The 24,684-nt window shown below is 34.9% G+C and overlaps 1 protein-coding gene across 3 annotated transcripts in view; it reads right to left on the bottom strand.

Annotated features, from left to right (window-relative positions):
- Positions 1 to 483: 483 nt before the first annotated feature.
- LOC149782871 (programmed cell death protein 6-like) overlaps positions 484 to 24,684 on the bottom strand; it is a 37,045-nt gene continuing 12,844 nt past the window's right edge. For all 3 annotated transcript variants that reach the window (XM_089934405.1, XM_089934404.1, XM_089934406.1), the window contains exons 3-6: positions 14,993 to 15,037; positions 13,549 to 13,707; positions 9,689 to 9,798; positions 484 to 7,344 (exon numbers count right to left, since the gene is read on the bottom strand). In XM_089934405.1, coding sequence (XP_089790531.1) covers positions 7,243 to 7,344; positions 9,689 to 9,798; positions 13,549 to 13,707; positions 14,993 to 15,037 — 416 coding nt within the window. In that variant the 3' untranslated portion in view covers positions 484 to 7,242. The remainder of the gene's footprint in view (positions 7,345 to 9,688; positions 9,799 to 13,548; positions 13,708 to 14,992; positions 15,038 to 24,684) is intronic.

The raw sequence follows: 24,684 nt of genomic DNA, 5'->3' as shown, positions 1-24,684 counted from the left end.
ATTCCCTCCTCTCAAGCTATTTTCTGTATATAAAACATCTAACTGGTTTGGATTGCTGTTGTGAAGTTACATTTCATAACCTAGTTGGATGCAGTTTAGCTTTTAACTTCTTTAATAAACATATGAAGGTTATAGGAAAGTTAGGCCTTAATATGGCAATAAATGTTGATTGAACAGTTTTTATATGGATCACATGACCATGTATAATTGCTTATAATAAAAAAAATCAAACACCTATTAATCCTCAGTACAATCTAAAAGAATGAGATGTATATAAAATAAACAAGTAAAAAATTTCTCAATATATTTGTTTAAAAAAATAAACAAGGGGTTGTGATGCCCACATAATGTATGCAATTACTTCGGTCTATTTCAAGTCATAGGTTACCATGTGACCAGAGGTCTAGTTTTAATTACATTTATTTTCATTTCTATGTTGGAGAAATCAGAAAATATGCACAGAAAATAACAATATAAAAGCAATTATAATAGTGTACAACAGTTTATTCACTTGATAAGAGCTAGTCACTTCAGCTGTAACTTGTGGCAATTATGCCAATAACATCTTACATTTCAGTCTGCAAGTCTTCGGACAACAAAAACGGTTACAATTTTTAAGTGCAAGAGTCTTTGGGCATAAAAAAATGTATCATTTTTCCTGTCCCAAGACTTATGTCAGTTACCAAAATTATACACAATTTCAGCAAACTACATATGGGCAAAAGCCATTTTTTTCCACTGATGATTTTATCCAAAACGTATTAGATCACTTTATTCCAATACATGGGATTATTTTTTTGAAAAAATGCATAATATGAATTGTTACCAACTTTGAGCGATGCACAAAGAAATTGGACTAAATATTAGTTGGAGCTTTTCTCGAAAGCAATATCCATACTCCATGTTCATTTGTTGGTATACAGCCTTTGCAAAACATGGCACTTTAGTGCAAATGGTGGCAACAAGCATCCATAATCATGCATCCTTGTAATCAGTTTTCAGATACTGCAAATCTTTCAATACAGAAGTTTAGCAAATATAAATTCTGATTTACTGAAATTTAGAAAAGGGAAATACCACAGACAAATATAATATTATTTAGGACAATGTGAGGCATTACAAAAGTTGTCAAAGATCGAGTAAAGGCATTAAAAAAATCTACCATGCCTTGACTGGATTTGATATATACTATTTCACAGTGGAAGAGATAGTATTGCCATGTCAAATATGAGATTATAATGGGAGAAAATAGGTTCTGCACAGAGACTGAAAGGATGTACTACTTTTCTCATGACAGGTTTTAACTAAGCAAGACATTTTCAGGATCTGATATGAAAATAAGGTTTATTTTAATCAATCCTAGTACTAGGTCTCGTAGAAAGGTTTCAGTGACTGTTGATTTACAGCAATTCATCATATGAAAGACTATTTAGTGCCAAGGCAATGGAAGTAAAGTGCTTTGTGCTCAGAATAATAACAAGACCCAAGACAGTCTCATTGGAGCAGGAACTGAACAAGCAAACCTATGGCTGTAAGTTGGGTGTGCTAATCACAGAAACACCATGGCTCTACATCGTGGATAAGGGACTGAAAAGATAACCATAACAAATCTTAAGCTAAATGGAACCATGGAGCATAATGCTGAATCAACAAATTGTGGACAAGTTGACTATAACATCCGAGACTCCTGCAGAACAAAGGGTTTGTCCAAGGGAAGTTACTGAGACTATGCAAAGCAAATTGTCAATTTTTTGAACAAAATATTTCTTACAGAAGGCAGTGCAAGTTTAATGTCCTAAATGTTGATGGTACACTGAGCAAGCTGTAATGCACTTAACCATATATACAGCTAATGCACTACAGTCTATGCTATATAATTCAAATCATAAGTTGAATGAACGGCATTAATTCTGATCTGATGCATTATATAATGACAAATTTTGGTTCAAGCTCTCCATAACTGGTCATGTGCTACACACAATCAAACAAAGTAGATGCAACTATGGGACTGGTCTGACCATTGGGCGCAGTTGAGAAAACAATTACAAACAAAGACAAAAGGTGCTGCATCATAGGACAAGAACATGAAGCTATTCTCAGACAAAAGATTTAAAGCATGGAATAAAACATAGTACAGAGAAAGTGAAAGTGATTTTTCCAAAGCCAACAACAGAAAATGGATCTGGCCAAACAAGATACAAGACCCAATGTGGGTCAAAAAAATTGCCATTGTAACCAAAAGAAGAGATCCCAACATGGGACGAAATGTTTGACCAAGCAATACAATAAATCCAATGTCTGAGATTTTGATCTAGACAATAGGTATGCCTGACAAATCTTGGCCAAGGTAATATGTGAATATGTCTCAATGTAGGAAAGGTGTATTTGTTAAGTACAACAAAATAAAAGATGCAATTTTTGGCCAATCACAATAATTGTCCCAATGTGGGACACATGATTTGACCTTGAAATTTAATCACATTTGAATGATGTCATCTGCTAAGTATGAAACTTAAGCAACAGATGGTTTATGGGATGGTAAATAAAGACAGTGGACCGAATGTGGAAAATTGGTATAGCTGAACTATAACAACTCAATATGGGAGAGATAAACGTAAGATATGGAATCCAATATGGGGAAAATGAGCTGGGTTGGTCAAGAAAGCTTTTAAACTTTATCTGGACAATTTTACTATGCAAAAACAAATGTCCAAATTTGAGAGTGAATTTTGATATTTAATCTAATACTGGTGATAGGTTTGACAAAGTAAGACAAAGCTTCTCGAGGAGTTCAAGTAAAACAAGTGGATTGGAAATGATGCAGAACTTAGTGTACAATAAAGTATTTGGTTAAGAAAAATACGTCTTAGAATTATTTGAGTGCATTGTATTTACTTGTCTTAGAATTATTTGAGTAAATTGCATTTTGTGCCAGTAACATTTGACACGCTTTGTTTACACCAATTTTTCTGCCAGATTAAATATTAAATTGTGATAACATTACTTATGCATGAATATATTATTTCTTTATTGGAAGGCTCAATTATTTTCAGCAAAAATAGCAAAACTTAAACTCCCAAGTAATATCAACCATACTGATCCCAATGTGGGACAAAGTATTCAGTCTTGCAAGGCATGGTACCTGTTTGGCAAAAATGCAACAGCCATGCAAAATAATAAACCCAATGTGGGAGAAACTGATACTGTCAAATCAAGCAACAAATCCCAATTCAAACAAATATCTGGTAAAATAATGTACTGACTCAAATGTTGTCAATAAGTGATTTGCCTAAGTATATTACTGATCCCAATGTGGGACCAATAATGTCAAAAAGAATAGAATGATACTTAAACCTGGAAAATTGCCAATAAAAAGAAAGGACAGAAAAAGACAAGATCTTGAACCAATGTCTTCCATACAGATCAGTGATGAAACATACCCATGTGGAAATCCGGTTTGGTCAAGTAATTAAGATTTTTATCCCAATATGGGATAGGAATATTGACCAGCAAGTTATCAAACCTATAACACTGAAGAAGGATATTCAAGTCATTCATACCTAACCCAATATGGGGCAAAAAGACTTATCCAGAAAGTGAATAACCCTACGTGAAATCAGGTCTTTATCTATCAAAACATTCATCCCAATGTATCAAACTGTTTCTGTAAATTAAAACAGTATTTTAAAATATAATAAAGAATTCATTGTAGGATTGTAGACCGCAACATTTAACCCAATATGGGACAATTTATTTGGTCAACCTCAAACTGAATTAAAACAAGAATTTAAGAAATTGTGGAGAAGAAGTTTATCTAAAGTGGGAAGATAAGCATCCTAATGTGGCTTAGAAAACATGAATGTGCCAAAACAAAAGTGTCAAAGACAACAAGCTCGCATGTATACCAGTGTTTGTCTGACAATGAAAATGAAGATAATTTACTAGCAAAAATATCATTAGTACTGTGACCTACTTTCATTTAGAATCGAGAAACATGTAAACAACATTCTGATAAATTGTCATACAGGTACCAAGCCTACAGCTGGAAGCTGGCCATGATGACCTACCTTTACACTCGAGTTAACCTTTCATCCACAAAGTCATTAGTGTAAATAAAGTAGGGCACTGTGGCCAACTTTCAGCAAAGATGGTTTAGAATGGTGCAAGGAACATCCTGTTCAAAAACATGGCATACCTACAACAGGAGATCAGTAAAACAAAATTTTTATGATAGATTAACCTGGACAGAAGTCATTAACTTAAGAAAAGTAGGTCAATGAGACCTACATTCCAATGGGGTTGTTAGAACAAAATACAAGAAACACTCTGATCGATCTCCATGAACATACAATGCCTACAAGAGATTTACCATGATATTAACATTAACAATTAGGTCAAAGTCATCAAAGTGAAAAGAGGTTCCTGTAGCCAACTTTCACTTGGGTTTGTTTAAAATGATGCAAGGAACACCCTGACCAAATTCCATTATAAAGCATACCTACATATAGAAATTTTCCAGCAAGACAAAACTGCGAACAATATTCAACACTAAATGGGAAGTAGTCACCATGCCCTTTACTTTTAGGTGGTTCAGACCAAGTTCCATGAACATACCATGCCTATTGTCTGAGATTTTCTGGGGAAAACGAAACTTTTACATCAGAATTAACCTTTAATTAACAAAGTCACAGTGACCTACATTTCCCAGGGGTGATTCTGAATGATGTAAGGAACACCCTAAATATACTGCATGGAGATATAATTTGTAAAGCTGAAAGCAGTGGCAGTTTAAGTAAACTTAAAATTTTCACTTTCATGCAGGAAATGGTGGTGTGGGATTCAAGTTAAAAGTTCTCCTGAACAGGCAGCTTAGAAATGAGTGTAGCCCAATGTGCATAAACAGATACCAAGTTTTGTTCAATGCCGTGATTTATCAGGAATGATACCCAATCAATTACAATCAACGGTTGCATTTGACAACACAAGTTTGGGAGTTCTTCCAGGCACATATTTATCATTTCATAAAAAGTATAAAATTGATGTGTGGAAAAAAATCATTGATTGGCAGGATAGGATAGATATATGTACCTGTGTATCACAGTGGGATGGGGCATAAGGAGATATTCATTCCAACATTTATAGTCGTAGGCCAAAATAGTAACCTCTATTTAATAAGTCAATCAGTCATATAAAATATATGTACAGAGAGTAAAAAGGATTAATCAGTCAATCAATTTAAACCAGTCAGCAATCAACAGATGAACCATATTATACCATTTTGTCCCATAGCCCACAACCCTGTCAGCAATCAACAATATGCCAAATTATATCACACTCACCACGAACCCAGTTAGCAACTGACAATGAGCAAACCTAGATCACATTCACTAAGAACCCAGTCAGCAATTGACAGCCAGCCAAGCTATACCATATTGACCTATATAAAGCACATACCACAAAAAAATAAATATGATAGTCGAATTAGCCATCACATAATGTACCAGTAAATAATTTTAAAATTTAGCAGAAAAATCGAACTTACAAAATAATTACAAACATATTTTCTTCCTTGTCATTGTACTCACACTGGTCTCCTTTTTAAATTGCTGGTAACTCTTTAAAAAAAGCCAGAAACTGACAGATTATGACTAGAAGCCAGATTACAGCTAGAAGCCAGACAACTTACTGATGTAACACATCAGTGACATCTTGCATGTTGGAATTTCGTCTGCTAAAATGACCAAATCAGCACATTTGTACATTTTTCTTTACCAATGAATTCAGAAAGTCACATGTTTAATGTGGGTAGTGAATATTTTATATTGTTATATTTTCTTCAAACTGCTACCTATATCACTTTCAACTATTTTCAAAATCCACATTTATCTTGATTTTTTTCATTTTCACGTAGTACTCCCACATCCAACTGCAAAACAATCATAACCTCAAGGCTAAAAAATCATACAAACAACTGCAAAGCATTTTCAGCCAAAAAAACAAGATAATGTGCAAAATCTCTCAAAATTACTCCTTACATCACAAAAGCATTTCAACATTTACATGTTGCTTACCCTGCTGTGTTACCTATACTTTTAAGTATATATGTCATATTAGTATCTGCAGACACTGATACTAATGCTTTATCCTTTGCTTGGAGCTTATGTAGTTCAGTTGGTCGAGTGCAGGACTTGTAATCCAGCCCAGGTCACCAGCTTTGATGTGTCCCTGGGGAAGAGCACTTAACTCCCATTTCATTGGCAGAATATAGTCACTGATGTGTTAAAACCAACAAAAGAAAATTGTACTTTGCCACAGAAGGTGCATATTATATTATCAAATTAATTACAACAACTGTACATTATTCGGGGAAAAAAATGTGGAATTGATCATATTTATGTTTTAGTACTACAAGAATCTGTTGGTATTCTGAACATGTACTTGTACCAGAGATTAACATTTAACCTGCCCAAATTTCATATTAAATTCTACCTTTACAAACAGCATTAGACCAACAGTTTCTAAAAGCAAGTATATAACTTACAGAGCATATTGATACTATATGTGAAAACTGGGAACATATATAATTTTATTAAATATGAACATAGAGTAAGATAATTAGGAATACAAATCATGAAAAAGTTAATATTGAAATTTATGCAAAAAAAGTGAATTTGATTGCGACATCAGTTGACATTTTGAAAAGACTATTAAGAAATTTGTTAATAATATTTATAACATTAATTTGAAAACTGTCTCTGAAAACCAGAAGCAGGGAAAGTCACGAATGCTAGAGTTTACAACTCTGCTGTAAACAACAAAAATCTGACAAGAATTTGGATAACTTTTTCAAGTTAAATGTCCGACAAAATGACATATTAGCATCAGGTGACTAATTGTGATAGGTGATGATAATACAGTTGTACATAAAAAGACTGAAAAAAGCTATATCATGTTATATTCTTAAACACAGGTGCAAGCATTATACGTCTGTGCCAATTCCAGTCCTTCATGAACCAAACATCTCAGAAGTTTTTATATCTAAAACAAACACATGAACAATTAGTATGTATAAAGCTAGTGTCATACAAATTGAAGCCTGTACATTTTCATACAAATTTGGTTTTTATAGCAAATTTCTATGTTAGGTAGGATAATGCCTATATACAGAAAGATTGAGTTTCAGTGCTGAACTAATTAAGATTGCAAATAAATTCCCATATTCATGGAAAAATGCTTCTGTCTTCAGCTCTTCAGTGAGAATACAAGGTTAAGGAACTGCTCATAGCCAATATTGATGATCCCATCTTGATCCGTGTCAAATCCTCTAAAGGCACTTGTCAATGTCTGAAATCAAATTAAGACAGACAATTTTATAGAACTGTGGAGTTTATGAGGAATGGACCTTTCACAAAATTTATGCCAGCACTAACTATGCTCATTTACATAAGAAAATCTTTTCTAATGCATTCAAAAATAGAAACATCTTACAGGAACTAGAAGGAAAACTTTACAAAATTTGAGGAAGATCAAAACAGTTATTTCAGATATACTGATTTTCTATATTTCCTATAATCTAATCAAGGTTGTAAGAACATTCCTGTATCTTGATCCATATTGTGCAACATAATGCAACTACAATGAATTATGCTGTAGCCAATCTGGGTCTATGCTGCTGACATTCTGATGAAAGTTAAACACAAATACAGATTTTAATTTTAATATATAACATTTTTTAAAAATAAGAATTAAAAACAAGTTAATTTAAATACAACATGAGTACTGTGAACACCATATTACATGCCTGCTCCATGTTTAATAATTCTCTACGTAGAAAATGAAATGTATGTGCATAAACTGTTTTCAGTGTCTTTGGCCTTTGGCCTTCATATTATACAGACAAATGAATCCTTAATGTAGCTGTGACCTATATTTCTCATTTTCCTGGTTTAGCTTGAGGTATGGATTTAACTAATGACCAAATAGGTTTTTATACATATACATATGTTGTTATAGTTAGATTCAATGAAACCTGGTGAGGGAATGCATTTTGATGAGTTCGACTCTCATATCACAAAAGCAGGTCACTGTGACCTGTAGTTCATGCTTCATTGGCTTTGTTAAAATGCTTTATATGTCTTTTCCAAGGTCTGTTCTTGCTAGACTGATCAAACTAGATGGTTGTCTAAATCTTTGTTATTAGCATACACTTTCACACAAAATAACATCACTGTGACCAACATTTCATATTTTACTGGCTTATGGTAAGGTTTTCTGTTTAGCTCTTGACCAAATAGGATTTTAGCACCCTGTGCATATATATAATTATACCTAGATTCACAAAAGTTGTTGAGGAGATGCATCTTGATAAGTGCTACATATATATTACATTAATTTATTATCAACTCATTACCTCTGCTTTGATATGGCAGAAAAGAATAAACTTTTTATTCTTTTAGCCATGTCACATTAGGTAGGTGGGATGGTAGATATATCATATTTCACAATATGTAACACAGTACAGGGCATATAGTACCAATTCAATGCTAGATTTCAAATTTTACAATGGTTAAATGTTCAGACGTAAAGGCAAAATATTGCAATTATATCTTTACTTGTAAAAGGATCCAAATACTTTAGTCTGAAATTTGTATCCTTGGGGACAAATGAAAGTAGGTGAGCTATGAAATTGTAGAGTTACTCTTTGTTTATTGAACTCTGAATAAGTGACTCAACATGCTTCCACTCTAGAGGCCTTATTTCCTGTCTGATTAGGATTATCTTGGAACATTAGTTCCTATTATAAACCTTAAATTATGGACAAGTTTAATACTAGGTAAGATCAATGAATGTTAATGAGGTGATCTTGCATCTGATACATGAACTTATTACTACTCTGGATGTCTTACTCCTGATTCAATTTATATCAAACCAGAAGTATAGGTATATCCTCACAATCTAGGGCACATCTGATGATGAAGAAGTAAGTAGGTATATATATATAGGTTTTAACAGATGTTAGTACAATACTGGTTCTATGGTTAAGACTGAAGGCTACATTCTAAAAATGTAAAGGCAACAAAAAGTTTCAAAAGGAAAACATTAGCAAGATAAACACTTCAAAATAACTTGTAACATCCTACAAAGCAAAATAAGAAAGCTACAGATGTTAAAATTCTTTAAAGATGTATACAGTAAACATCCCTCAAATAAGCATACAATTTTTATTTACAAAAACTGCATTCTTTTAAAATGTTACAGATGCTCTGCAGTGGTATAATATTGTAAATGTCAACACATATTAATGATGGGATCTTGCATCTGACTTTGTTATTACTTTGGATGCTCAATTTCTAATCTGACTGATAGTTCACCTCTACAGGCTCAAGTATATTTTAAATAGGTGGCAAAAAATTGTAATATAACAAAGGAAAACAATTTTCAGACATAAATATTACAATTTTAAAAATTACTGTCATTATTTGATTAGTCTGTTATAAGCAGTAAATCTGGCTTGCTGCTGGGTCTTTATAACAAAATTACTCAACTGGATGTGATATTTCTGAGTTTTATTTGGAAAAATTACATTTTCATCATGATTAGGGAGGATGGATCATTACTCATTGGGATTCTAAAATCATAGTTTATAGCAGCCATGTCAAATAATAAAATCACTGTATTTTAACCTTACCTGCAGTACCACACAACACTGGATAAAATCATCAAATGGAATAGTCCCCCTACCCTGGCGGTCAAATTTCTTGACCAAAATCTCATAGAAACGGTCCGAAAGTCTGTATCCTGGAAAAAAAGCAACACTAACACTACAGTAAAATTCCGATGAAAATGGTGCCTTGCTTTCATTATTTAGTTTTTTAACACCAATATGCAGAAACAACATGCCATCTTTATCTTAGCTACTTAATGAAAACATTATTTTCATATATCACCACAAATAATAAATACAGTACTAACTTTAATACCAGAAAAAAATATTGAAAAACATCTACAAGTTTCAGGACAGTTAGAATAATGTCAAGCTGTACATTTAAATCCTGGAGAATAAGAAATTCTCAGACTGACATTTGACTCTACAATTGGATGCAGGACACTACCAAGATGATTTTCAAGTAATGTTCTTGACATTCTGGGAGGTTTTGAAATTCATGCACAGGCGATTAAAATGAAGCTATGGAACAAGATCAGATCTGTCCTTATTGACAAGGAATCTAAGGCAAAGCAAAAGCAAAACATGGGATTTCATGTCTCTGTATGAAAAACATCTCACCCGCTATGTCACAGCAGTGTTTCATCCAGGTTTGAAAAACCACTGGGGCCAATTGGCACCCTTTCGTTCAAACAGTGGGTCAATGGAACAAAGATAACAGGCCAACCTTATCATAAAGTGACACATAATTTACATAGTCTATTTTACATGCATGAAAAACTAAATCAATAACCTTCTCTAATTTAGGATTCTCCTCTTTGATATCTCATACTCTTATAGTGTTGGAGAAGTCTGAGTCGACAAGTGCATGTTCCACCAACATTACAGACAACAGTCTATTATAAGTTAGTGCTCTCAAGTGATGGTGTGATATTGTTTCCACAATTTTGGAATTCAATTAATCATCAAAGTTTCACTGTCTGACTTTCATTTGCTTTTGAGGTTTTTCTTACCAGCTTTTTCACCAGAATCCTCTTTGGTAATTTTTCTTTGTAACACAATTTCTGCACAATATTGTTATTGGTCAATCCATATCACAGTGTCTACTTATAGCCATCTGATCCAGCCACTATAACACTATTTTTACCTATTTTCTATTACTTTCCACAACCAAATATTTTTCCCCAGTATATTCAATGACTATGGGAACCCTGTGCAAAGGTAGCAAGGACTGAATTATTGAAATGTATTGTGGACAAGGAAGGAAGCTAGGAGTCCATCCACTGCTGGGGCATTGTGATTTCCAGACATCCACTTTAAGTGGTATCAAAAATCTGATATTGGTACCCTGTGTCAACGAATAGCAAGCTGCCATAGCCAGTGCCACCCACATACAATTTACATAGGTCGAGTTAATCTTCTCCCACCCAATATATATTGACAATTATTGTTGATAACTGCAGTGAAAGACAGCAATGCAATAACACAGACAAGAGATGACAGAAAAGTGATGTGCTTTTGATTGATTGATTGGATTTACATCGCATGCACCCAGAAGGGCATGTGCGATGGTAAGTGATGTGCTAAGTGAATGCTATAAATAGATATGTTAAATGCTCGAGAAAATTACAGAAATGTCTATATTACTAGGAATAAATGATCACTTACTGGATAGAGCTTACAAAAATATGTAGAGTATTGCATAGCTGCCAACCCCGGAATAAAAAAATACTGACTTCTTGTGACAAAAATACTGATTTTCAGGAACAAATACTGATTTTTAAAATTTTTGTGTATATGTAACTATTTACAACATATACAACCATCAGAAAAGAAGGACAGTGCTTTACATAATTATTTAATGTCAAATATGCACGTGTTGTACCATATTCCATTCGGGTGCCCATTCAGAAGGTGCATGAGTGCAACACACTCAGACACATACTTTTTATAGTAGCCTTTTCCACACCCTATTTTTTTTCCCAATCATTATCAATTTGAATGTATCAACTTTCACCGATGATCTCAATTCTGTGTGATTTTCTTATTTAACTGTTTTCGTTCTAGCATAAGAGTAATCCTTTGCGATTTTACTGTTTGGAAAACGTGTGCGAAATAAATCACCAGCAACACTAGTAACAGAAAGAGGAAGGTTAATTTCCAAAAGAAATTTAATAAACCGAACTTCGATCAAATTACATCAAGGTTCTCTCTGGTATTTATATACGTCGTAAGTTCAGGCTGAGTTGTGTATGATGAAGCAGCAAGCTGATGTTTACTAGCTTTTTCGTACTCTTTATTTCATAGGCGCCCAATAGCGAAATCACGTTACACAACTTGCAAACTGTAGAGTTTTCTCCTTTACTAGATGGTTTGACAAATCTAAACAAGACGGCACAATTGTCCTTCTAGTTCTGTTTGTTTTGTCTTTCCTGGAGAAAATTCTGAATATTCTGCTTTCCTATTCAACATGATTAAAAGCTGAATATTACAAAAATGAGATACAGTGACAGCGGTAACTGTTTATGCGAAATCCAATATGGCGGATAAAGACAGGCATTGTAGCCTCGATTTCAAATGAACCAATCATATTGTAGAACTGTGTTCCTATATACATGCGATACATTTCTTTCAGCAGAATGGAACCGAGTGCCCGTTCTAAACTGAAAATTGCAAGGAACTTTTTTAATATTTTTTTAAAAATAAAAAACGTATTTTTGCCAAAAAAACGTACACCCGTATTCAGGTCCAAAATACAGGACAGTTGGCAGCTATGGTATTGAGATGAATTGTAAGTACCATAGGTCATAGACCAGGCAATCTGGATGGTGCAAGTTAGCTTGTTATCTGGCAAAGTTTGACAACTGAAGTGTTAACATTTGTTTACAAAAAAAAGAGAGTGAGATTAAGAATAAATTAGATGGAAGATACTTCTCTGAAGTAAGAAAACTCCAAAGGATTGCTTACTTAAGTGAACAGTATTTACAAATCCTCTTGTAAGAGAATGCTGACCAGGCATGAGTAACTGTCAAGTGACTGGATTTGGTCCCAATCCCTCTATTCAAGAGGAGACACCTCTTGACTGACTTCTGTATTAGCAAGCAAATGACATTTTAACACTTTTGTTATTGTTATTAAAAAAGCTAAAGGCAGTGAATGTCTTTCTTTGTATGGGAGGGCTGGACTTGTGAATTAGTGAATGCACCCCTAACACACTGTAATCTGTTAACATATTCAAAGAAAAAACATAAGAACTGATATGAGTGAATCAGTTATGGCTGTGGAGTGCTACTTTACAAAAAAAGGCTATAATCAAACAGGATTATTGTTACTTATATTGAAACAAATGCAATAAAATACAGTAAAACAATTCATTAACACTCACTGGGAACACATGAATCCTGGCTGTAATCAATTTGTTACAATGCAACATTTTGGAAGTTTTACTAAGAATACTGGTATATTCCCAATATCCAACACAATCATGTGTGAAAGTAGGTCACTCTGACCTCATTTAATAAATACAAAACTTCTGAAGGATTTGTATTGCCCGCTCTACCGAGGTAAATTCTAAATACCCAGCGCAATCAATTTGACTTTATCTGGTCTAGTTTCGTCACTGTCCATACAACAGTTAGAAAAACTAAGCCAAATGCAAAAACTTAACATTGATGTCAATGCCAATAACATCATCAAAATCAGTAGAAAAAGTGATACCTACTCTCAGCTATACTTCACAGATCAGACAAAAATTGTTATGCTTGCTAATTCTGAAATATTCTTGGACCAAGCATCCAATTATGAACAGCACAAATAAAGGGCTACTTACACATAGCCATCTTTGTTTAGTATGAAATACCCACAAAAGGATTTAAATCTCTTACCAAAACTCGTCAGAGCCATTTTAAGTTCATTTTTATCTATGGCACCAGAGCCATCTCGATCATAACTTCTGAAGCAGTTCTGCCAATCTGTCACATACTTCCATAATGATGCAAACTCTTGGAAGTTGACGGTCCCAGAATTGTCACGATCAAACATACCTGAAATATTGGGAGGAAAATAACTATACTAGACTTAAACTGTAAATCATGATTTTACATTTCATTCCAAATCTCTATGCGTTGGACACTCAATCAAGATCTGATTATAGTAATTTTTCATCATAAAACCCCTTGGAATTGTACAGTCTCGGACATAAGCAGTGCTGACAACTGTCCCAGAATTTTTACACCTGTCCCAACCCAACCATTAGCCAGAACTTAGAAAAGCCAAACCATAAAAGGTCCATGACAGTGACCATTGCAAGGTTGATAAACTTGAATACTATGATTATACAGTCCTTGTACATTAGTTTACTTATTATTTAATCAAAAAATGGTTAGCAGCAAGCAGTATATATTATTTAAAATGGGGGTGGGAGGGCACTGAAGCAAAACTAATTAATATTGTTTCAATTATCTCTCATGAAAAACTCTTGATTTCAATCCGATTATACATAACAATCATATGGTACTCTGTACTTGGCCGATAAATCAGCCCTTCACCCATGACAAAACTGAATTTTGGTTTAGGACTGAAATCACCTATTCATTAAAATCTGCACAACTTTGAAGCCAATTTTTTCTGCACACATCAGTGTACATTTTATACATTTACCAGTATTTCTCGCAGATGTGGAGCTACCATTGGCTGAAGGTTTCATTTGGTGACAAGTACATTATGTTTCAGGAGTAAATCATATGTGTAGTGACTTGTAAACCAACATGGAATAGCAGAACCATCTGTCCTGTGGCCATTTTGAATTTTGCACTAGATATGGCTGTTACCAATTACAGGTGTATCTATAGTGTACATAGTTTTCTTCCAGAAAGATTTGCATGCAGCAAAATTGCACATTTTAATGAACAGGTGACATCAGACCCACATATTGTCCATCTGTATGAACACAGATTTGGGGGTTGATTTATCAGTCTATGTACTGACTGGAACCTGACTGCAAAATCTAGATTCCATGGCAAATGAAATTTTTGGTACTAATTGTCATCTGTGTACTTAAAAACAAGATTCTTGAGGTACTGCTGCTGATTTACTGTAATGTGACAAATGCATCTCTCTACGACATACATCCAACTTCAAATACTGCTGATCAGTATCTACTTCTGCTTAACACACTAAGTGATCGGGGACTATGCGGTGTGCTTAAAAACAAGAGTAAAATAAAATGTTGTATACCCTGATCTTCTGGCACATATGGACCAGCACATCTAGGTCTCAATTCTTCACAAACATACAGTATAACTGATGAAATATGTTATCAGTACTTACCAATCATCAGACGCACTGTTTCTGGATTGAATGGGGTCCAAGTACCTGAATAGAAATAATAAGTAATAAATTAAAACTTTAATGCATACAAGAATTCAACAAATTGCTATGTCACACCTGCTCTGCCATGCCATAATCTCAAGCCTGCACAGTCACCAAAGCAAATAACTGATCTTAACTGCAGATCATTGGGCTGAGTGAACAATAGTTAACAAGGAACCGAGACAAATTCAAAAACATAATGCAAGTGCTATAGCATGAAAGGAGGTCAATGAGACCAACTTTTGTCCATGGTTAGTAGTACCATTACTGAACACAAAACATTCAGATAAAATGGGCAATATGCAAAAACTGTAGCACAAAAAGCAGGTCACTGTGACAAACTTTATTCAATGGTGACTAGTATCTCCTATGACAAAAACAATAATCAGGTTTTGTGACTGCACATAAAAGTGTCTCAGAATTGAGCCAAGTGCAAAAGCTAAAAGTAACAACTTGAGTGTGAAAAGTAGGTTATCATATTCTACTTTTGTTCATGGCTGGTATACCATTTAAGATGAATATTCCATATCGTGTTTCATAACTGCATACAAAGTTACCTGAAAAAGGAAAACATGCCAAAACTTTTGTCCATGCCAAGTCATACCCTCCAAGACGAATACACCTGTCAAAGTTTACTGGCTGTAATACTGGTGTCAGAGAGTCTGAGAAAAATGCAGCACCTCAATGCTGACATCTACAACAACAACAACAAATAAAAAAAAACAAATCGATCAGAAAAGTGAAGCCAAAGTTTTGCCTATACATTGCAGGAGATAGCTGTTGTTTGGGGTTTAATGCCATTTTTCAGCACATGATAGGCTATACAAGGTGGCCTGTATATCTGGTGGAGAAGAATGCGGGAAAACCCTAGGTATGAGCCACCAACCTACGGAAAGCTATTGGCAAGCTTTCTCACATACCCGTGTTGGCCAGGCAACAGACTTTAAACCAAGTGAACAGCGATGAGATGTGAGTGATCAGTAAAGGCAAGTGCCTTGGACCATTTGGCCACATGGGGTCTCCTCTGAATGTGAGACAAAAATCATATATACCATAGTTTGCTCTGCCGTGTAAAATATAAAATGTTTGCATATTAAATAAGCATGAGTCATCACTATCGGGAAGAACTGTGCAAAACCGAACAATTGTGGGTATATCTGATATTACTGGAAAGTTTACTTACAATAATATGATGTTGATTTGTGGATTCTATACTTACAGGTATAACCCGTTATAACACGATTCATTACAACGTGATTCTACTTACAATGTGATGGCAGCATGGGTCCCATTTTTTAAATTTAAGGTGACCTCTCTTTCTAACTTCCTAAATACATGCTCTCAGAAAAGCCGATTATTTGTATCCCTAGCAGATTTATAATCCCAGCACTGTGTTTAATGTTGCCTTAACTTCACTGTGCACAGTTTCTGCCAAATTGGCATGTATACAATTCAAAACTGAAGTATATTTGATGTCTGATGAAACCTGGTGAATAAAACAATATATGATCAAGAGATAGTTAAACCTGATGACACTGAAATTTCAATGCACATTTTCAATAGGGAAGTTTTTCAAAAAATGTGTTAACGCAATACTGGTAATATTGTTATGTCATTCTTTGCACCCCAAGCATCGTATTATAATGGGTTTTACCTGTATATTACAGTAGTGACTAGTCTAGCTTATGCCACTGCTAATTAGTATTTTTCATAGCTCCTAAACCAGTTTCTAATACATGTAACAGTAATGACCCGCATATATTTTTTAGATGTACTGTACCAATTTGTTTTACAAAAATTAAAATGTTTCTTCAATAATACTTACCCAGTTAAAATATATTATTAGAACATCAACCTCATAAATCCATCCTTCTGGAGAAAATGAAGATGTACACTGTCTTTTGGGATGTTTTTGCAACAAAGTACTAAAATGCTGTCTGCTTGTAGAGGTGCAAGTCAGATGATAAATGTGTGACCTCTTGAATAAAGGAACTGTTGCCAAATCCTGTTAACTGTCAGTTACTACAGAAGTGGATGTGCATGCTCTTCCAGGAATGTAACTGAGAAGAACTTTAGAGGGTGTCCCCATAATAAAAGTATTATAAAGAAACATTTTGTGCCAAAATTTTGGTTTCTTTTTTAAACAAGTTACCTGAACATAATATGTTAGTTCAATTGGTGAGTTACATCTCCTTGCACTACACTTGTACCTGTCTCCAATCTCCTAATGTGTGTGAAGCAATTTTGAGTTGCATTTTCCATGGGCCAGGGCCATCATAGGGTCAATGCATTAGTGCAGTTTTCAGAACAATGTTTGCTCTTGCAAATCCAGCAGAATTAGAGTAGCCCAAACATTTACAGAGCTGCAGAGTGACCTGGGAAGGTAGCCAATTGTATTGTAGATACAGACCCACCAAGGCTCAATCAATGCCTTTTGGATGACTAGTCTCTGAGGTTGAAGGAAATGTGATCTCCGACTACCATCCCATAGTTTAAATAAAGTCAGTCAGAAAACAGTTGCACCAAAGTACTTGCCAGATTGAGATCCAACATGCTGATTCAGCAGTTCTAGGATATGGATGGAAAATCTAAATGTGGTTGTTTCCGCAGGCAAGAAGTCTGGACTGTACAGTAATCTCTGCTGCTAGAGTTGAGTCGGTCAATGTTCCATGATTTTCACACCTCTAGGGAGCAATCAATAATAGAAGACACTCAGATTTCCACAATTTCTACAAGACTTTGGGAATCAGAAGGGCACACAGAAAGATATATGCATCTATATCATTTGAGTGAGATTCAGCCAAACACTGCAGAAGCTTTGAATCTGAAGCTGGCCAGATAAAGGATAGGAGACTGGCATTCCACCTAGTTGCAAAGAGATCACAAAAGGTTAACCCAAAATGGTGCACAACTAAATGAAGATGAAGAGGCTAAAGTGCCATGTAGCAAGGACTGATTGATTCTGTTAGGACAGTCTGTCTGAGATTTTGCAGACCAGAATGTGGACTTGTCAGACTGATCCCATTACAAACAGGGTCTATACACAAGGTAAAGAAAGTACAAGAACTCTTTAATCCAATCAATTCATTTATAACTGTGCAGTGATAAAGTGAGATAGTTATAACAGAAAATGGTCCAATCATTCAAGAAATGACGTAGAACGAGATAAGCTAGGTAATCAATTAAGTTGAATTTTATTCCTATATTAGCATGCCAGCATGGAAATGGTTATGTTCAGACAGCAACAATTAAATGTTAGCTTGTAACTGACCATTATGATAATATCATCAAGCCAAAATCATAAAAATTATGATTTGTTTACCCAATACATTCTTAAACTGCAGAGAAAGTTACATTTGTAACATAAATTCGGATGACATCACAAGGTAACATAAATTCGGATGACATCATAAGGATATAATGATATAAGCAAACTCGACAATTCATAGAAATGCTGAGTAAACATCTGCATAGCATTCTACATTTATTCTATTCACTCGAACTCTATCTACTTTATTTCAAACCTCTTGGTTGCATGGAATGTGAGTCTTTAATTTTTTAATTGATTGTAGAGAGGTGCATTTGAAGCAAATCAATTACAGCTTTAAGCTAAAGGAACAGTCTGTGATCACATTTAAATGACAAAATGTATGTTATAATCACTTTACCTGAAGCAGTTGTAAAGTTTGGATTAAACAATTTTACACCATTATTTTTGCAAGGAAGGACATTTATGAGAAGTAAAATTCACATGAAAGTGGTGGGATAGGAGGTACAACTGCCATTGAGTCTGAGGTAACTATTTCTCCAAAATGACATAAACCAAACAAAATGTCAAATGACACAACCAAGAGATAAAGAAATTTTCAGCCACATTGAGTAATAATTATGCCTGAATTTATCAGCACTGAAGGAAAGAAGTTTTGAAATTATTGCAAACAAAAACCCAAACTGGCTAGGGCTGGAAATTCAACCAGTGTTTTTGTCAGTGGATCTCTATGAGAAGAATCATAGTAATCTTGGCACAATTTATAAGAACAGAAAGGGCAATAGACTTTGTTCTGCCAGCTGACAAGGTTTTGAAAGAAGAAACCAGGAAAGATCAGAATTCCAGTAAAGTCCTTTTCATTTTGCTGAAGTACTGTTGCTACTACATCAGAGAAAGAAATAGCATATATAAGATACATTGATCTAAAAGTACAAAACTAAACCGTTTGAATAAATAGTCTCAATTTTTGTCACAGGTTTTAAGGCAGATACTTTCACAAATACTGATATGTTTTATCTTATAAGTTTCTGCCAATCTGATATATGACATCATGTGTCGTAAATGATGACATGCCGTAAACAACAATGTCTCAAATATCTGAAGAGAGGGAAGAACTCGCAATACTACAAGGAGAGCTGTTTGCATTTTACAAAAACACAAGCCCTGATAATGGGAAGTCTATGTAGCCAGTACTGGGTCATGACAGACAGGAATGATGATGGTGCTGTTCCACGATAATCACCAAATCTGGTGATCATTAAGCTGTGTATCTTTGATAGAACTAGAACTAGAATTGGCACTACCAAGTGCAAGGCACTGTATCTCAACCCCTAAGTCTGAGTATACAGGGAAGACATCACTTTACTCAGTTTGAGTGTTAGAAAATGTAGGTCAAAACTGTGTTGGAGCTGGAATGGACACTGTCATTAGGTGCCAAAGCCCAGTACCAGCTATCAAGTGACTGATCTATGTCAAGGACTTCTCCAGGTGGGTAATGGACAAGAAGTCTGTACAGTGTTGGTATGCTATGGTTCTGGTACTGTGGGCAATGGTGGGGCTGTAAGTATGGTAGGCCCAAAGAAGCAAAGATTTCTGGGCCTTTTTTCGAATCATTGATCTTTCTGCATTAAGTGTATGTGTGATTAGGATTTTTAATGTAGCTTTAAAAAAATTTCAGTCATATCACTACGATGTCTGCAGTGTTGCAGTTTATAGTGATGTCTAGCACAGGGGCATCATGTCGCAGACATGTAGCATAATGTCCCACCCAGTCACATTATCCTGACACCAGACTGACCAGTCCTAACACTAACCTCTTAATGCTGAGCGCCAAGAGAGGTAGATGTACCATTTCTGCATCTCTTTGGTATGACTCAGCTGGGGATCGAACCACAATCTCCCGCTTCCGAGGCAGATGCTCTATCCACTAGGCTACTGGAGCAGTCTTTCTCTGCATTAAGCAATTCGGTAATGAGGAAGATAGGAACTGAAGTAGCTTTGGTGGCAACGCTGATGATGTATACATCCTAATTTGTATGCATTTCTTGGCTCTCTCATTAGTCCAGGTCAACTGCTTAGCCATGACTGACTCATCTCTCGAGACTGAGAGCAAAAATCCATGTATGGCTTGAACGACACCCTGACATACAGCTTATACAGGAAGGATGATTTATTATTCATTCAGCCTCAATCTCTGACACAAACCGCACTTAATTCAGCAACATGCCTGTTTTATAAAGGGCAAGCTGATGGTATGCATCAAGATAAATGCCTGAAAAAAATTGGCAAAAAATGATCTTATTACTGGGAATAAATGCACATTTATTTGGTACAAGTTGCTTGAGGACCAGAAGAATCAAAAGTAATATGGACCATCTGGCAAGCAATTAAGATAGTGCCCAAAAAAAGTTTGTCATATAATGAAGCAAGACAAATGAGGTGCAAGATCTTAATTTGTAATGATGACAGAGTGAGATTTAGTAAGAAAATAGATCGAGTATACTTCCATGTGGTGAGAAAACTCCCAATGATCATTCAAACAAGTGAAAAATGCACACAGTAGAAGGTATACATGTGCAAGGCACTGTGTAAGAGTGTGCGCTAACAAGACGTGTGGAAGTAACAACTATTGGCTGGATTTGTCATCAATTCCTCCATCCATGACATCTCTCACTGGTCTTCCACACTGGCAAGTAGACAACATTTGTCTCTAACATGATCAAAACTATGTAGTGATTTAGCTTGGGATGGCATGAGTGAGTTACTGAATGTTCTCCTAATGCATCATGATTCCGAAACATCTGAAGAAGACACGTGTGAGTTGGTGTATCAAACTTGTTTCTGGTAGCATTTTATGGCACTGAAGCACAATAGTAGCTATATGGTGCCAATGAAATGTTAAGTTCCCCAAATAATAATATCAATAAATTCTTACAATAAAATTTTCATCATTTTCTCACTTAAAAAGCTGAAAAGCTAAAGAAGATACATTTTTAAAGTCTAATGACATTTCTCGAAGCACAATAGGCTATACTTGGTGGCCAGCATAAATGATAGTGGAAGAACCTGGCAAAACCTTTGTAAGAATTACCTACCCATGGGTAGGTATGGTACACTTCATATAATTGATTCAAGGAATGTGAGGTTTTTAAAATAATCGATTTAGAAAATGTAATTAGGTTTTAGTGATGCAGAAGGGAATGTGATAAAACTGAAGCGAGTTCATTTGTGAATATATGTATGACAACTAATCTGAGTTTCTTCGTGGGATTGGGGAATCCCCGAGTGGATTTACTTGTCTCATGTACTCAGTGAGCAAGCTTGTCTCTTACATAGTTCCATCTATATACACCAAGCAACAACAAAAGATTTGTTTCTTTTAACAGGCTTTAAAGAAAGTTTCTTTTAGTAATATATTAATTTTGTTTATATTGGTTAGTCCTAAACTGTCACTGAAGAACTATAAAGTATTCAGAAATGACATAAAAATCTGGAACAAACCAGATGTGAAAGTTTCTATAAATAACATTCAATCATAAATAGGCTGTCAAAAAACAATGAAGTATACGGGATTTTAGACGGGTTGGTTGGGTTACAGGAAACATTTTTTAAACTATTCTTTACCAGTACTGTTGTTGCTAAACAATAGTAAATAATGGCACATGTGCCCAAATTTTAGCACAGTATCTTAAATCAGATGAAGATGCAATTGCTGCCACCACCATAAAGTTATACCCATGTCTCATCATCTAACCAATGCTGACTCAACAAAAAAGACAACAGCATATAGCATATTCTATGGAAATGGACATGAAATTATCATTTCTTTCTGCACATTTGAGGGTGGTAAGATGTGGTGTGGAATAAAGCAAGCTGTAGTATATAAGCAATACATTGCATCAAATATAGGCAAGTAAAAAAACACAAATTAACATACTAGTTACCAATAGTTTAAGTATTAGACAATATAAACAGAAGATCAGGTCCTATTTGAGAAACAGTCTGTGACAAACTCGGTGTAATTTGTTCCTCAATTGCCATTTTATTGCGTTACATCAAGAGACACACTTATCCTATATAATCAATATATAGTCAGGATTTTCCATGTAGGCTATTTTTAAAAAATTGTCTTGCATATTATAGGAGCATGATTCCTTACAAGCAACAAAACATATCCATTTTTTTGAGAATGACAAATAAATCTAGTACAGCCTAATGTCATACCATTGGGATATGTTTTCCCTATTATTCTCTTGCATTCTGAAAATAGTTCACTGCACAATAATCACATATCTACCATGACTTAAATGGAAAAATATTATTTACTACACAGGTCAAACAATTTATGGTAGGAAAAATACGTCAAAGGTCAAAAGATCTTAGGCAGCTCCAGAATGAATTTTTCCAAATATCATGATATATACACCAACCTGAATTTGCATACGTTCAATTTGTTTTAAAACCTAATTAGTCTGACACGTGTTCATATTATTTGTATGTAACAATTCTGCTACAATTTGGGAGTTCTTATTTTGGGTTTAATGCCATTTCTCAGCACAATAGAGGCTATACAGGCATCAAGTAAGGTGGATGAAGAACCTGGGAAAACCCAGTCAAGAACCACCCACTCATAGAAAGCTAGTGCAAAATACATAGAAGCAATGATACATAGGATGTTATTACTGGCAAGTGCAAAATACATAGAAGCATCCATCCATCCATCCATACAGCAACCTGTCAGCCTTTGCATCATGTCATTTAATACTGGGTGAATATTTTTGCTGCTCAGTCTCAGGTATTGAGAAAAGACATCCTCCATATCTTTAGAAGAAACAAACACTTGCTCTATTAGTATCAAAGGTATATACTGGGAAGTAATAAACAAACAAGGACAAAGTTGGCCTGAGATAGCACCTGGCTAAGAAATATGTATCAGTATGAGGCGTTCTGTACTTTTTATTTTTCTAGTGATATTTATCGCATATGTTAAGACAAAAATAATTTCACAGAATCTCAATGTTTGTACCTTTATCAAAATCGTATGGCACATCAACTTCATTTGTCCAACATCACAATGCCTATATAACAGGATACTTTAAGTCCAAGTTGGTCAAATTAAGTTGAGCCGTTTTTTTTATAAAGCTTTTTTATTTTTTTAAAGCTGATCAGACCATTTGTATAAATTTGAAAGCTCTTCAGGCTAAGACACTTTGTGTCTAATGTGGTCAAGTTTTCCCTATCTCACATAAGAATTCAGTAATTTGATACAGTGCATTATCATCTGACATTCAGCTGATAAAGAAATTGCAAGTTCATGATATTAAATTTTTGCGATGTTAAGATGGTGAAGACATAATCCTACTACCACCAAAAACACACCTCCTTCCCATGATGCAATCAGAAAAAGATCTATAATAAATTCATAATCCACAGTGGTATCTCATCTGAATAATCCACATTGGTAGATCAATGACGATTCACAATGTGGGGAGTTCCTCTTGTGACGTCACAGCTCAAGGCATGAAACCTGCAGTTGTAAATGGCCCTGGGGAAATATTTTGATGGATATTTAAACTTAAATATCTTGCTAACTGTTCATTGCACTGAGCTTAAATTATCAGATATCACATAAATCATCATTTTGAATAATTCATAGGTAAGTGATATGGTCTACCTTTAAAGGTTTGGGTGTTATTTGCATTAGTAGCCACATCTAATGGTGAAGCAGCACCACTGCACAAAACTGAAGCCCTTCATCCCAAGAAGCTGTTAATTTTGGTTCAGTGCTAGGTAATTCTCACCAAGAATGCTCAGTTAAACAACCAAAAGTACTAAAACAATTGATCATGTTAAAAATAATACTGAAATTTGCTATATTTTCCAATGACAAAAATATGATCATAAATTATGGCTCTCAGAACCTACATGTATATTTCTATCAGTACCGTTAGAGGCCACATTAGTTTTCATGTGTCGACTACACAATATCTGATTAATGAATCATAGTTCATTTTACCAGCCCCTTTGGATGAACCCTCAAGAAACATGAAAGGGCTTCTGATAACGCACAAATGTGCATCCCCGAAGTGATAAAATTAAAAATGATGCACTCAAACCCAATCCTAATAGTCCTGTCTGGCACATACAAAATTGCTGGAAAAGCTGACTTACAGCTGACCGAAAAGGTCAAGGTTTCTTGAACAAGCAGCACCATGTGTAGTATGGTTCCCTACTTCATATTCTTCCTGCTTTGTACTAAACTACAGGGATAGATAGGTCTCTGAAATGCTGCATCATGCATATTTGGATGAAATTTTCTTAATCTGGGATGCAGAAAATCATGTATGTGTGAGTCCTCCACAACACTCTTACTCTGAAACAC

This window comes from Sinohyriopsis cumingii, chromosome 15 (genome assembly GCF_028554795.1).
Source record: "Sinohyriopsis cumingii isolate HCF-2022 chromosome 15, ASM2855479v2, whole genome shotgun sequence".
Classification (NCBI taxonomy): Eukaryota; Metazoa; Mollusca; class Bivalvia; order Unionida; family Unionidae; genus Sinohyriopsis; species Sinohyriopsis cumingii.
Note: the sequence above shows the minus strand (reverse complement) of the source record. Positions and strands in the feature narration are given on the sequence as shown.